At 46.8% G+C, this 16,347-nt stretch overlaps 1 protein-coding gene across 1 annotated transcript in view; it reads right to left on the bottom strand.

The window, feature by feature from the left end:
- Positions 1 to 2,331: 2,331 nt before the first annotated feature.
- LOC141141106 (vomeronasal type-2 receptor 26-like) overlaps positions 2,332 to 16,347 on the bottom strand; it is a 46,353-nt gene continuing 32,337 nt past the window's right edge. The window contains exons 8-9 of the mRNA XM_073628815.1: positions 16,160 to 16,283; positions 2,332 to 3,356 (exon numbers count right to left, since the gene is read on the bottom strand). Coding sequence (XP_073484916.1) covers positions 2,449 to 3,356; positions 16,160 to 16,283 — 1,032 coding nt within the window. The 3' untranslated portion in view covers positions 2,332 to 2,448. The remainder of the gene's footprint in view (positions 3,357 to 16,159; positions 16,284 to 16,347) is intronic.

Below are 16,347 nucleotides of genomic sequence, written 5' to 3'. Positions count from 1 at the left end.
AGTGCTGCTGGAGGCGTGGTAACCGATCACAGGGTGCGTCTGTCCACCGACTCGGTCGATCGGCTGACCTTCATAAAAATGAATGAGTCTTGGATCACCACCAGCTACCAAGCACCTGATGCTGATGTAACCGAATAATTTTTTTTGAAATCTCAGATCCCTTCAAAGACTGCCTATGCTGATGCTGAGTGACTATCCCTGAGTAATTATCCTCTTCCTCCTCAATCATCACGCTGATAGCTTGTAAGAACATTTTTGGTTCTGGGCGCCACCACCAGTGCCTAAGGCACAATTTTTCAGCCCCTGTTTAACAGGGGCGTGTAATTACAATTTTTGATGTAATACTTTGCAGCAGGGCTCGTTCCTGCATTCCAACTAGAGTGTCTGTGAGGGGTTGCAGTGTTGTGGCACCAGCACCAGTGCCTAAGGCCCAATTTTTCTGCCCCTGTCTAACAGGGGCGTGTAATTACAATTTTTGATGCAATACTTTGCAGCAGGGCTCGTTCCTGCGTTCCAACTAGAGTGTCTGTGAGGGGTTGCAGTGTTGTGGCACCAGCACCAGTGCCTAAGGCCCAATTTTTCTGCCCCTGTCTAACAGGGGCGTGTAATTACAATTTTTGATGCAATACTTTGCAGCAGGGCTCGTTCCTGCGTTCCAACTAGAGTGTCTGTGAGGGGTTGCAGTGTTGTGGCACCAGCACCAGTGCCTAAGGCCCAATTTTTCTGCCCCTGTCTAACAGGGGCATGTAATTACAATTTTTGATGCAATACTTTGCAGCAGGGCTCGTTCCTGCGTTCCAACTAGAGTGTCTGTGAGGGGTTGCAGTGTTGTGGCACCAGCACCAGTGCCTAAGGCCCAATTTTTCTGCCCCTGTCTAACAGGGGCGTGTAATTACAATTTTTGATGCAATACTTTGCAGCAGGGCTCGTTCCTGCGTTCCAACTAGAGTGTCTGTGAGGGGTTGCAGTGTTGTGGCACCAGCACCAGTGCCTAAGGCCCAATTTTTCTGCCCCTGTCTAACAGGGGCGTGTAATTACAATTTTTGAAGCAATACTTTGCAGCAGGGCTCGTTCCTGCGTTCCAACTAGAGTGTCTGTGAGGGGTTGCAGTGTTGTGGCACCAGCACCAGTGCCTAAGGTCTAATTTTTCAGCTCCTGTTCAACAGGGGCATGTAATTACAATTCTTGATCTAATATTTCACAGCAGGGCCCTGTGAGGGCTTACAGTGTTGTGGCCACAGCAACACCTAAGGCCCAAATTTCTGCTGAGTATATAGGGCAGGACCCTACTTTCAAACATCTAACTTACAAACGACTCCTACTTGCAAACGGAAGGAGACAACAGGAAGTGAGATGAAATCTACCCCTAGGAAGGGAAATTCTTTCCTGTAAGAGTTAATATGGGAAAACAATTTCTCCTTTCCACTGATGCTTTCCAATCCTTGTTCCACAAAAAAACCCAAATTTTCAAAAAACATTTTTCATTGGGACAAAAAAGTGAGGTGAAATCTTCTGAAGAGGAGGAAAGACAGCAAAACAAATGTCACAGGGGTGATAACCCTTCCCTATGTTTTCCAAAAAGCTTAGAAAAGATTTTTTGGCTGGAGCTAAACACGTTAAAAATGTTCAAAATTACAAACAGATTCTACTTAACAACAAACCTGTATACTGCTGTTCAGAGTATATAGGGCCTGGTGGCCCCACACCTTTCCTTATTTTAATTTGGGTGCGGGGTTCCCCTTAATATCCATACAAGACCCAAAGGGCCAGGTAATGGACTGGGGGGTACCCATGCCGTTTGTCTCACTGATTTTCATCCATATTGCCATGACCCGACATGACATTAAACCCGCAAGCAGTTTTAAATGAGATTTTTTCCTTTAAAAATGACATTTGGTGCAGGGACTGTTCTAAACATGGGAAACACGCGTCACTTTACAGGCATACTATAGACACCCCCCAGGTACGATATTTAAAGGAATATTTCACTTTTTTTTTTTTACTTTAAGCATCATTAAAATCACTGCTCCCGAAAAAACGGCCGTTTTTAAAAGTTTTTTTTGCATTGATACATGTCCCCTGGGGTAGGACCCGGGTCCCCAAACCCTTTTTAGGACAATACCATGCAAATTAGCCTTTAAAATGAGCACTTTTGATTTCGAACGTTCGAGTCCCATAGACGTCAATGGGGTTCTAACGTTCGTGCGAACTTTCGGTCCGTTCGCGGGTTCTGGTGCGAACCGAACCGGGGGGTGTTCGGCTCATCCCTAATAGGGAAGAAGAGGCTGCAGAAGCTGGTCTAGTAGCCCGGAGGCAGTCTGTGAGAGCAGGGGATCTGGTAAGAAAAAGTATTAAACATTAATAGGCACAGTGCAGGGGGCAGCCCTACTATGAGAGAGATTTTTGTCTACCCTGGAATTCAGCTTTAAGCAATAATGCTGCTTTTTATCATTGACTTCTTTTCTCCAATAAATAAGATTTAATGTTCAGTTCCGGTCTCCATAAGATAATGTAACATTTTGGAAGAAATATACAGCCTAAGATTCCGGCACTGGAGCTCAGTATGGCGAATATCTCCACAGCCACCATGTACTTCCCTCTGGTGCTCAGATAGGCCGGGATCATGGCAATCCACACACTGCAGAACACCAGCATGCTGAAGGTGATGTACTTGGCCTCATTAAAACTGTCCGGTAAGGTCCTCACCATGAAAGCCAGAACAAAACTAACAGCTGCCAGAAATCCCATGTAACCAAGAACAGAATAAAACCCAATAACTGACCCTTCATTACACTGAACAATGATCTTGTCCTGATAAGAAGAGGTATCCAGATCCTGGAAGGGAGGAGAGATAGACAACCAGATGACACAAATTAAAACTTGGATAGATGAACATAAAATGACTATGCTGTTGGTAAATCTGGTTCCGATCCAGTGTTGCCACAGACTGCCAGGTTTACTAGCCTTAAACACTACATAAACCATGATAGTTTTTGCAAGGATAGAAGAGATGGCAATTGTGAAAAGAATTCCAAATAAGGTTTGGCGTAACATGCAGGATATATCAGCAGGACGTCCAAGGAAGAAGAAGACACAAAGGAAGCTCAGCATGATTGAGACCAGAAGGGTAAAGCTCAGGTTCCTGTTGTTGGCTCTCACAATGGCCGTGTCTTGGTGTGAAATAAAAAACAGTAATATCAGTCCAGTCGTAGCACAAAGAATGGAGGAAGATGAGGCAAAAAACATTCCTATAAGATCATCAGAGTAAGATAGGAAATCCTGCAGTTTCAGGACACACCGATCCTTCTTCTCATTAGGCCATTCATCATATCTGCATTGCTGGCAGTTTTCACTGTCTGGAAGATAAAAAAGGACACATAATTGATATTCCATATCATTCAGTGATGTATTATTCCTATCAGCCTTTACACTAGAATGTTGGTTGATTATGTCATTAATGATATTGTATTCAAGTGAAAAAAATTGATGAAAAAGCTGTGTAAAACCTTAGATTGCAAGCTCCTTGAGGGCAGGGACTGATGTTATTATTATTATTATTATTCAGGATTTATATAGCGCCAACAGTTTACGCAGCGCTTAGATGTGAATGTACAATGTATATGTAAAGCACTGCGTAAATTTAGGACGCTACATAAGTACCTGAAATAAATAAATAACAACACCCCTGCTGCTGGTGAATTTAGTTCCATCCCCCCACTTAAATCACACACAGCCAGGTACACAGCATTTTCTTCACTCTTATGCCCCGTACACACGGTCGGACTTTGTTCGGACATTCCGACAACAAAATCCTAGGATTTTTTCTGACGGATGTTGGCTCAAACTTGTCTTGCATACACACGGTCACACAAAGTTGTCAGAAAATCCGATCGTTCTGAACGCGGTGACGTAAAACACGTACGTCGGGACTATAAACGGGGCAGTGGCCAATAGCTTTCATCTCTTTATTTATTCTGAGCATGCGTGGCACTTTGTCCGTCGGATTTGTGTACACACGATCGGAATTTCCGACAACGGATTTTGTTGTCGGAAAATTTTATATCCTGCTCTCAAACTTTGTGTGACGGAAAATTTGATGGAAAATGTGTGATGGAGCCTACACACGGTCGGAATTTCCGACAACAAGGTCCTATCACACATTTTCCGTCGGAAAATCCGACCGTGTGTACGGGGCATTACACTGGTTTGAAGAAACATATAGGGATGTCTTTTTATGGTTTTATTGGAATGTTGAACATGAATGGTGTGAGGGGAGCATGGGATACCACAAAACTGATGAACTGAACACTTCGAGGAATTCTTAACTATCTTTCTGAACTGTAAAAAAATGTCCCACATAATCTCTATGCTCTTTGACTTCTCCCAGAGATCAAAAGCTCCACACAGTCAATGACTTTCCAGCACTTGGATCTTCTACTCATGCAGCCACAGGATCATTAGTTGCTTCCTTTTGATATCCACCAGGCTTTATCATTGAGGGAGATGCAGGCTCACACCACCATAGGACAGCTGGACACCTTTACCCCAACTTCTTCCTGGTTCTCTCCAGTTAGTGTCAGGAAAGGATTCATCCGCTGGTAAGATATATCGTTTTGCATGCAGTACTGGGGTCCACCAGCAGGTGTCTTCTGGCAGTGTTGAACTGTCGGGAGAATATTTCCCTGCTGGTGTCATTTCATCTTTTGGCCGCAGTACTGACGTCCACCAGCGGATGGATCCTGGCAGTATGGAGCAGACAACACTCCCTGCGCTCAGGTGTGACTTGAAGTCAATCACAGTCAGTCCTATAAATACCCGCCAAGCCCTCATATGCTTGCCTTGGTATCTCTCTCCTTGAGCCCTGACCTTGTTTGCCTGTTACCAGATCCTGAGCCTGCATCTGACCTTGTGCCCGAGCTTATCCTGACCCGATCCCTTCTGTGTTCCTGTACCCTTCAGCCCGATCCATCCCCTCTCTGTCCTGTTGGTTCCCTGTCCCTCATTTACTGATCTTCCTGTGTATGACCTTGGCTTGGCTAAACGTTTATGTCTCTGGTATATCCCTTGTTCTTGCTGACCTGCTGTGTATGACCCTGGCCTGGCTGACATCTGTGATTCCGGTATTGCCCCTTGCTGTAGATATTGTTGTTTGTAGTGGGTTTGTTGGGTTGGTTGTTTACTGTTTGTATTTTCTAATTATCACCTATTTTAATAATTATCACTATTCACTTACATGTGTTTTGGGTTATCTCTGTGCAGTCCACACAGTCTGGTCTACTAGTCTCCTGACAGTATACCAAGGCCATCCCTGACCAGACGTGGCTGCATTGAGAAACCATCCTGGTTTGTTAGTCCTGCTAATATGGATTGCAATGAAATAATTTATTATTCTCTGCTAGCGGAAGAGGATGGTGAATATTGTGGCCAGATTTTAAAAGGGTGGACTAGTGACCAGCTGATGGAAACTATCCGATTAGCTCATTCCCTAGTGGATCAGGGGTGTATGTCATTTGAAGATGCTCAGCCCCTGAGCCAGTTATGTGCTAAACTAGCCCTGTCATGCATTCCCGAGGGAAGTGATGATTTTTCTCCCCCCTTCAATTATGGCCAAGTTGAATCCCTGGTTTGGTTGTTAGACGATGATCCAGCCTATTTCATGGAACACTATTCCTCCTGTTCACAGCAGGTGTTGTCTAGTTGCATCCAGTCAGTGCAATCCTTGATTAGTCAGGCTGTGTGTGAATCAGCATTTGTTCAACCTGTGCTCCAGGCATGGTCAGATCTCCTGTCTTTAGCTAAGCCACAATATTCCAGCCCTACCATTAATCACCTGCCTTCCCAAAAATCTATCTCCCCGTCGCCTATGGTAACCTCAGCTACAGCCCAGTTTACTCAACCCCCTACCAAATACTACCACCCAGTCTCCAAGTGTAGCACCTATCCCGCCTTCAATCCACCTGTCTCTTCTCCTCCACCTGTAACAGTCCCACAAAACCCCTCTCTAGCTACAGTTCCTTGGTCTTCCTTCGATCCAGCTACTTTCTTTTCTTACAGCCCTGCACCTACATACAAAACTGCACGGGCTAAACCAAAAAAGAAACAAAAATTCTTTCCTACCCACACGATCCTGCCAGTAACCCAACTTGCTTCCACACCAACTAACCCACCTGATTCTGCCAAACCTCTGCCTGCTACCCAGTTTGACGTTCCAGTGCCTGCTACCCAGTTTGACGTTCCAGTGCCTGCTACCCAGTCTGACGTTCCGGTGCCTGCTACCCAGCCTGACGTTCCGGTGCCTGCTACCCAGCCTGACGTTCCGGTGCCTGCTACCCAGCCTGACGTTCCGGTGCCTGCTACCCAGCCTGACGTTCCGGTGCCTGCTACCCAGCCTGACGTTCCGGTGCCTGCTACCCAGCCTGACGGTCCGGTGCCTGCTACCCAGCCTGACGGTCCGGTGCCTGCTACCCAGCCTGACGGTCCGGTGCCTGCTACCCAGCCTGACGGTCCGGTGCCTGCTACCCAGCCTGACGGTCCGGTGCCTGCTACCCAGCCTGACGGTCCAGTGCCTGCTGACCGGTCTGATGACCTTGTGTCCATGTTCCAGCCTAAAGTTTTGCTACCAGTGTTCCAGTCTGACGCTTCAGTGACTACTGTCCAGTCCGATGTACCTATTGTTCAGCCTGGTATGCCAGCACCTGCTGTTCTGCCCGATGTGCCAGCGCCTGTGTCTGCTGCCCAGTCTAAAGTTCCAGTACCCGCTGCCTGGTCTGATGTCTCAGTGCCGGCTTTCCAGTCCGCTTTCCAGCCTGATGTGCCAGTGTCTGCTACTCAGCCAGTTGTGCCAATGCCTGTGCCCGCTGTCCAGTTTGAGGTCCCAGTGCCTGCTGCTCAGCCTGACATCTCAGTGCCCATGTTCCAGTCTGACGCTTCAGTGACTACTGTCCAGTCCGATGTACCTATTGTTCAGCCTGGTATGCCAGCACCTGCTGTTCTGCCCGATGTGCCAGCGCCTGTATCTGCTGCCCAGTCTAAAGTTCCAGTACCTGCTGCCTGGTCTGATGTCTCGGTGCCGGCTTTCCAGTCCGCTTTCCAGCCTGATGTGCCAGTGTCTGCTACTCAGCCAGTTGTGCAAATGCCAATGTCATTTCATCTTTTGGCCGCAGTACTGACGTCCACCAGCGGATGGATCCTGGCAGTATGGAGCAGACAACACTCCCTGCGCTCAGGTGTGACTTGAAGTCAATCACAGTCAGTCCTATAAATACCCGGCAAGCCCTCATATGCTTGCCTTGGTATCTCTCTCCTTGAGCCCTGACCTTGTTTGCCTGTTACCCGATCCTGAGCCTGCATCTGACCTTGTGCCCAAGCTTATCCTGACCCGATCCCTTCTGTGTTCCTGTACCCTTCAGCCCGATCCATCCCCTCTCTGTCCTGTTGGTTCCCTGTCCCTCATTTACTGATCTTCCTGTGTATGACCTTGGCTTGGCTAAACGTTTATGTCTCTGGTATATCCCTTGTTCTTGCTGACCTGCTGTGTATGACCCTGGCCTGGCTGACATCTGTGATTCTGGTATTGCCCCTTGCTGTAGATATTGTTGTTTGTAGTGGGTTTGTTGGGTTGGTTGTTTACTGTTTGTATTTTCTAATTATCACCTATTTTAATAAATATCACTATTCACTTACATGTGTTTTGGGTTATCTCTGTGCAGTCCACACAGTCTGGTCTACTAGTCTCCTGACAGTTAGCCTCTCCAGATCCAAGCTGATTCTAGGACTAAGCTTGTGAATAGGCTCTCCTGCTAATGCTTAGCTAGCACCTCAGTGTCTTCCTAGTGGCACCTCTAGTACTCCTGCCCCAGGGGTCTCCTGCAGAAGGACAGGACACAGGAACTCTTTCCCCCTGCCTCAGGCCTTAGACTATTTAACCACTTCAATACCAGGCACTTAGACACCTTCCTGCCCAAGCCAATTTTCAGCTTTCAGTGCTGTCGCAATTTGAATGACAATTGCGCGGTCATGCACATACACTGTATCCAAACAAATTTTTTATCATTTTGTTCCCACAAATAGAGCTTTGTTTTGGTGGTATTTGATCACCTCTGCGATTTTTATTTTTTGCGCAACAAATAAAAAAAGACCGAAAATTTTGCAAAAAAACAAGTTTTGCTTTGTTTCTGTTAATTTTTTGTGTAAATAAGTACGTTTTCTTCTTCAATGACGGGCACTGATAAGGCAGCACTGATGGGCACCGATAAGGTGGCACTGATGAGGTGGCACTGATGGGCACTGATGATGGGCACTGATAGGCGCCACTGATTGGCACTGATAGGCGCCACTGATGGGCACTGATAGGTGGCACTGGTATGCAGCACTGATGGGCACTCATAGGTGGCCCTGATGTGCACTTGTAGGCGGCACTGATGGGTACCAATGGGTGGCACTGATGCATACTTATGGGTGGCACTGATAGGTGGCATGGATGGGCACTGATGGGCACTGATAGGTGGCACTGATGGACACTGATGGGTGGCACTGATGACACTGATGGGTGGCATTGCTGGGCATCCCTGTTTTGTCATGTAAATATGATGTGCCAGTCAGTGTCCATTTGTGGGCACTGATTGGCATATTTTGGGCATTTTTTTTTACATGTGGATGGCTATGGGGGATGTACCTGGCCATCCACATGCTGAGGACTTCCCTGGTGGTCCTGGGGGATTCCCTGGTGGTCTAGTGTGGGCATTTGAGGGAGGGCTGCCCTGATAAACAATCAGCGCATACCCCCCTGTCAGGAGAGCCGCCGATCGGCTCTCCTCTACTCGCATCTGTCAGACGCGAGTGAGGAAAAGCCAATCAACGGCTCTTCCTAATTACATCGTGATCAGCCGTGATTGGACATGGCTGATCACATGGTAAAGAGCCTCCGCCAGAGGCTCTTTACCGAGATCGGTGTAGCAGTGTGTCAGACTGACAGACCGCACCACCGATCACCGCGATGCGCGCCCCCATGGGCACGCTCCGGCATGTTATCCTGCTGGATGTCATATGACGCCCAGTCAGGATAACTGAACCACCGCCCGCCGTAATTCTGCTATAGGCCGGGCGGGAAGTGGTTAAGGGCTCTCCAACCACCAACTGGGCACACCTCTCAAGGATTGGCTAGAGTTCCACAAATATTCAGGCTTTTCACTCTTCCTCCCACTATAATTCTAGAATCCTCTAGAATGGAGGAGGAAGCAATCAGAGTAACAGCCTGTGAGAAACCGAGCAGGCCTAAACAATCAACCCCTGCTCCACTGATTACAGAGGAGCCAAATAAATTTACCCTAACAGCCTACACTGCTTTAGGAGGGTGTTACAGCTATATACATTTCTTGTTAAATTTTTACTTTATAACTTTCAAAATAAACACATAAATAAACAATTTAACAAATAAATCTATCTGCTGTCCAAATCTGTTCATATTCTCTGTGGCTTGTAGGAACACATGTCTGGAGAATATATTTGTCTTGTTGTTGGCTAAATGACCACATATTTGTTATTTTCTGCTTCAGAAATTATCATGATTTAGATGTACAGCATGTAGATTCAATTACAATGTTTAGAATAAAAGAATCATGAAAAACAAATTACCGTATATACTCGAGTATAAGCCGAGTTTTTCAGCCCTTTTTTTCCAAGCTGAAAATGCCCCCCTCGACTTATACTCAAGTGAGTGTCCCCACTTACTGTGGGTGTTCTCCAGTCTCTCCGGGCTGCTCCGGTGTGTGCGGGTGTTCTCTAGTCTCTCCGGGCTGCTTTGTGCTGTTACTGCGATTGCCTCAGATTCTGTATAGCGCCTCTAGAGGTCTAACAGTGGCCTGCATTGTTTATGAGTGGCCGCCATTTTGTTGTAGCCGCGGCTCAAATCTTGCAGTTTCTGTGACTGTTAAGTCCCTTGGCGCAGGCGCGGAATGGCCAGATTATCAGAGCAGCTCTCAGGTATGACAATGTTGTCAGTAAACTAAGATGTGGATAAGAGAAGCTGGCAGAGCAGATTTCTCTATTATCTCACAACTTGGGATGTACTGCCCTTAATTTATCCATCGCTAATTATGCTAAAACATGGAGACTTTCAAAGATGAGAGTTATGGCCGCACTTTACAGAGGGGCATTGATGAGGCAGTGCAGTTCCCATATACTGTATATGTGCAACTAAAACACAAATTGTTCAACAGTTTAATTTTTTTTTTTCAGCCGGCTAGCTGGCAAGTGTGCTGGGAAAACTTTTGTTTTGCTTGTTGTTCCCTCATAGGGATGAGGCCGGTGTTCGAGTCGAACGTAAGTTCGACTCCAACTTCGGGTGTTTGCCTGTTCGCCGAATAGTGAACAATTTGGGGTGTTCGCGGCAAATTCGAAAGCTGCGGAACACCCTTTAAAAGTCTATGGGAGAAATCAAAAGTGCTAATTATAAAGGCTTATATGCATGGTATTGTCATCAAAAGTGTTTGGGGACCTGGGTCCTGCCCCATGTATCAATGCAAAAAAAAGTTTTTAAATGGCCATTTTTTCGAGAGTAGTGAATTTAATAATGCTTAAAGTGAAACAATAAAAGTGAAATATTCCTTTAAATTTCGTACCTGGGGGGGTGTCTATAGTATGCCTGTAAAATGGCGCATGTTTCCCGTGTTTAGAACAGTCCCTGCACAAAATGACATTTCTAAAGGAAAAAAGTCATTTAAAAGTACTTGCGGCTATAATGAATTGTCGGTCCCGACAATACAGATAAAAGTCATTGAAAAAAACGGCTTCCCCCAGTCCATTACCAGGTCCTTTGGGTTTGGTATAAATATTAAGGGGAATTTCAAACCAAAATAAAAAAAAATGCGTGGGGGTACCAAAATTCCATACCAGGTCCTTCAGGTCTGGTATGGATATTAGGAAGAACCCTCCGCAAATTTTTTTTTTTTAAAAGGTGTAGGGGTCCCCCTCAAAATCCATAACAGACCCTTTTTGTCTGGTATAGATTTTAAGGGGAACCCCGCTCAAAATAAAAAAAATGGCATGGGTTCCCCCCCAAAAATCCATACCAGACCCTTATCCGAGCACGCAACCTGGCAGGCCGCAGAAAGAGAGAACGCCCCCCCCTCCTGAACCGTACCAGGCCACATGCCCTCAACATGGGCAGGGTGCTTTGGGGTAGCCCCCCAAAGCACCTTGTCCATATGTTGATGGGGACAAGGGCCTCCTCCCCACAACCCTTGCCCAGTGGTTGTGGGGATCTGCGGGCAGGGGTCTTATCGGAATCTGGAAGACCCCTTCAACAAGGGGACCCCCAGATCCTGGCCTCCCCCCTGTGTGAAATGGTAACGGGGTACAAATGTACCCCTACCATTTCACAAAAAAAACTGTAAAAAATGTTAAAAATGACAAGAGACAGTTTATGACAATTCCTTTATTTAAATGCTTTGTCTTTCTTCTATCTTCTTTCTTCTATCTTCCTTCGGTTTCTTCCTCCATCTTCTTCTTCTTCTGGTTCTTCTGGTTCTTCCTCCGGTGTTCTCGTCCGGCATCTTCCTCCGCGGCATCAGCGTCTTCTTTCCTTCTTCTCCTCGGGCCGCTCCACATCCATGATGGCATGGATGGAGGCTCCCGCTGTGTGACGCTTCTCCTCTTCTGACGGTTCTTAAATAATGGGGGCGGGGAATTCCCCGTGACGTCAGGAGGGGCAGGGTTACATAACGGGTGACCCCGCCCCCTCTGACGTCACGGGGAATGCCACAGGGAAGTCCCCGTCAAGTCCCCGTGTGTCAGAGGGGGGCGGGGTCACCGGGTGGCCCAACCCCCCATTATTTGAGAACTGTCAGAAGAGGAGAAGCGTCACACAGCGGGAGCCTCCCTCCATGCCATCATGGATGCGGAGCGGCCCGAGGAGAAGAAGGAAAGAAGACGCCGTGGAGGAAGATGCCAGACGAGAACACCGGAGGAAGAACCAGAAGAACCAGAAGAAGAAGAAGATGAAGGATGAAAGAAGATAGAAGAAAGAAGATAGAAGATAGAAGAAAGAAGAAGCATTTAAATAAAGGAATTGTCAAAAACTGTCTCTTGTCATTTTTAACATTTTTGAGTTTTTTTGTGAAATGGTAGGAGTACTTTTGTACCCCCTTACCATTTCACACAGGGGGAGGGCCGGGATCTGGGGGTCCCCTTGTTAAAGGGGGCTTCCAGATTCCGATAAGCCCCCCGCCCGCAGACCCCCACAATCACTGGGCAAGGGTTGTGGGGATGATGCCCTTGTCCCCATCAACATGGGGACAAGGTGTTTTGGGGGGCTACCCCAAAGCACCCTCCCAATGTTGAGGGCATGTGGCCTGGTACGGTTCAGGAGGGGGGGTTGCTCTCTCGCCCCCCCTCTTTTCCTGCGGCCTGCCAGGTTGCGTGCTCGAAAAAGGGTTTGGTATGGATTTTTGGGGGGACCCCATGCCATTTTTTTTTTCATTTTGGCGCAGGGTTCCCCTTAAAATCCATACCAGACCTGAAGTGTCTGGTTTCGATTTTGAGGGGGACCCCACGGCATTTTTTTTTTAAATTTTAGCCGGGGTTCCCCTTAATATCCATACCAGACCTGAAGGGCCTGGTATGGAATTTAGGGGAACCCCCCACGTCATTGTTTTAAAAAAATTTTGGTTCGGGGTTCCCCTGTGGGGAATTCCCATGCCGTTTTTATCAATGAACTTTTATGTGTATTGTCGGACCGGCAATTCATTATAGCCGAGAGTAGTTTTAAATGACTTTTTTTCCTTTGAAATGTCATTTTGCTGTCAGACTGTTCTAAACACGGGAAACATGCGCCCCTTTACAGGCATACTACAGACACCCCCCAGGTACGAAATTTAAAGGGATATTACAATTTTTGTTTCACTTTAAGCAGTATTAAAATCACTGCTCCCGAAAAAATGGGCGTTTTTAAAACTTTTTTTGCATTGATTCTTGTCCCCTGGGGCAAGACCCAGGTCCCCAAACACTTTTTATGACAATACCATGCATATAAGCCTTTAAAATTAGCACTTTTGATTTCTCCCATAGACTTTTAAAGGGTGTTCTGTAGCTTTCTAATTTGCGGTGAACATCCCAAATTGTTCGCTGTTCGGCAAAGCTCGAAGCTCATCCCTAGTGAGGAGTGAAATCAAAAATGTACGCTCTTAGAAATCCTGAAGGTGGTGCTTGGTTTTCGAGGGCTCCGTACGTGGCTAGACTCCCAAAAAGTCCCACACATGTGGTATCCCTGTACTCAGGAGAAGCAGCAGAATTTATTTTGGGGTGTAATTCCACATATACCCATGGCATGTGTGAGCAATATATCATAGAGTGACAACTTTGTGCAAAAAAAAAGTTTGTAATTTTACCGCAACTTGTGGCAAAATATAAAATATTCCATGGACTCAACATGCCTCTAAGCAAATAGCTTGGGGTGTCTACTTTCCAAAATGGGGTCATTTGGGGGGGGGGGTTGTGCCATCATGGCATTTTATGGCCTTCAAAACTGTGATAGGTAGTGAGGAGTGAAATCAAAAATGTACGCCCTTAGAAATCCTGAAGGCGGTAATTGGTTTTTGGGGCCGCGTACGCGGCTAGGCTCCCAAAAAAAGTCCCACACATATGGTATCCCCGTACTCGGGAGAAGCAGCAGAATGTATTTTGGGGTGTAATTCCACATATGCCCATGGCATGTTTGAGCAATATATCATTTAGTGACAACTTTGTGCAAAAAAAAATTTGTAATTTTCCCGCAACTTGTGGCAAAATAAAAAATATTCCATGTACTCAACATGCCTCTCAGCAAATAGCTTGGGGTGTCTACTTTCCAAAATGAGGTCATTTTGGGGGTTTTCAGTGCCATCTTGGCATTTTATGGCCTTCAAAACTGTGATAGGTAGTGAGGAGTGAAATCAAAAATGTACGCCCTTAGAAATCCTGAAGGCGGTAATTGGATTTTGGGGCCGCGTACGCGGCTAGGCTCCCAAAAAGTCCCACACATGTGGTATCCCCGTACTCGGGAGAAGCAGTAGAATGTATTTTGGGGTGTAATTCCACATATGCCCATGGCATGTCTGAGCAATATATCATTTAGTGACAACTTTGTGCAGAAAAAAAATTTGTAATTTTCCCGCAACTTGTGGCAAAATAAAAAATATTCCATGTACTCAACATGCCTCTCAGCAAATAGCTTGGGGTGTCTACTTTCCAAAATGGGGTCATTTGGGGGGGTTTAGTGCCATCTTGGCATTTTATGGCCTTCAAAACTGTAATAGGTAGTCAGGAGTAAAATCAAAAATCTACGCCCTTATGCCCTGTACACACAAGCGGACTTTTTGACCGGACTGGTCCGACGGACCGAATCCGTCGGACAATCCGACCATGTGTGGGCTTCATTGGACTTCCAACGGACCTTTTCGGTCGAAAATCCGATGGACTTTAGATTTGAAACATGTTTCAAATCTTCCCGCCAGAACTCCGCCGGACCCAGTTCCTATCGGGAAGCCCGTTCGTCTGTATGCTGGTCTGACACACCAAATACGATGCAAGGGCAGCTACAGCACCTGCCCACGAGAATGTTTCCCATTGAGCTGGTTCTCGGCGACAGGGTACTATACATCTCACGCTTGCTGCAATAGGAAAAACACATTTTCCTATTTCAGCAAGCGCGAGAAAGAGGCGACATTGTCCCTTAGGTCTGGTATGGATTTTAGGGGAACCCCCTATGCCGAAAAAACAGCGTGGGAGTCCCCCAAAGATCCATACCAGACCCTTATCCGAGGACGCAGCCCGGGCCAGTCAGGAAAAGGGTTGGAGACGAGCGAGCGCCCCCCTCCTGAACTGTACCAGGCCGCATGCCCTCAACATGAGGGGGAGGGTGCTTTGGGGAAGGGGGGCGCCCTGCGGCCCCTCCCACCCCAAAGCACCTTGTCCCCATCCCTCATCCCTATTTCCTAATAAATATTGGCAGGTAGAGGTCCACTAAGGGTTACTCCTCCTACTGGTGGAGGTGTCCCTATATGGGGAGGGTGGAGCTTGCTCTCGAGGTCTTAGCTGTGAACCAAAATGAGATGAAGGCTGCCTGTGGTGTTCATGCTCTTCCCTTCAGGGGAACGGCTTCTGGCGCATCCCCTCCACTATTTCAACCATCTCTACTAAGGCAGGCCATAGACAGTTGTTACAGGAAAGAAATTCGCACAATTCCCCAATCAACTCAGGCAGTGCTTACAGGGGAATCCCTCCTCCTGAGACATTTTACTCCCAGCAGGGGCGGCGGGGGTGGGGAAACCTGCCCCCGCCGGGAGAAGACAATGATTATTACTAGCAGCTATAGCAGTGCTAGCGATAATCGCAAGTAAATACGCAAACTGGTTATGCCCAAGTTGATAGATCAATCAACTTGGCACATTCAGCCTGCCGATACACTGTTCAAATCGTCTGTGGCTGTCCTAACTCTCAGAAAGGGGAATGGAGGTAAGAATTGTTACTGAGAGAGGCTGGGTAAGAATCCTGCAGAGAGGCAGAGATTGGTGTTGCATAGTGCTTAAAACTGAATATTGTCATCTCCTCCAGTTAGAAGTAATCAGCACTATGTAATAAACCCATGAGGGCTTAACTAAGCTAGCAGGAAGCCTCAAGTTACCTGGTGCTATACATCCCTTAAGCACTTCTGACCTTAAGCCATTATTTGGAGAATAGCAATGCCAGAATTTGGATTGTTTTGTTCTGTATGCTGACCTATGCCAGTAAAACAGTTTCATCCCAGCAAGAAGCCTCTGCGTGATAATTGAATGGAGTGAAGTGTCTAACATGGCCAATACAGGGGGAGTGGAATGAGAAGTGTATTTTACTGGTGCAAACCTGACCATCTGTGTCTTGGAATCTTATTTGTGGATCAGGTATGTGGGTACTTACAGTAAAAGGGGGTTGACTGCATAAAGGCCAGGAGGATGGAAAGAAGAGGTCACGGACCAACATATGTGCACATGACAGCATTGGTTTGGTCTGAACAACCTGTGACGGCCTGCAACTTGTATGTGGAGGCAGAACCTGGCTGTATGTAGAGGCCATTTGAAAGCAATTTGGGTGCCTCCCTACACACGTATATAGAAGAAACAACATATGTGTATAAATGTCCATATACCGCTGGCATTGGATATCTTCCCCTCAGAGCAATGGACACAGTCATAGCAGCAGGAGTGGATTCCAGACCTCGGGACTTTCCTGGTTCCTGGCAAACAGTTCTCCGAACACTGAGACTTTGGGATCTGCCAATGAGGAAATTGTCTCCAAGTATTCACAAGATGTTCTTGCTTTTCTCTATGTTCATAC

Source organism: Aquarana catesbeiana, linkage group LG04, assembly GCF_042186555.1.
Source record: "Aquarana catesbeiana isolate 2022-GZ linkage group LG04, ASM4218655v1, whole genome shotgun sequence".
Lineage (NCBI taxonomy): Eukaryota > Metazoa > Chordata > Amphibia > Anura > Ranidae > Aquarana > Aquarana catesbeiana.
The sequence above is the reverse complement of the archived record's forward strand: the minus strand, read 5'-3'. Positions and strand labels throughout refer to the sequence as shown.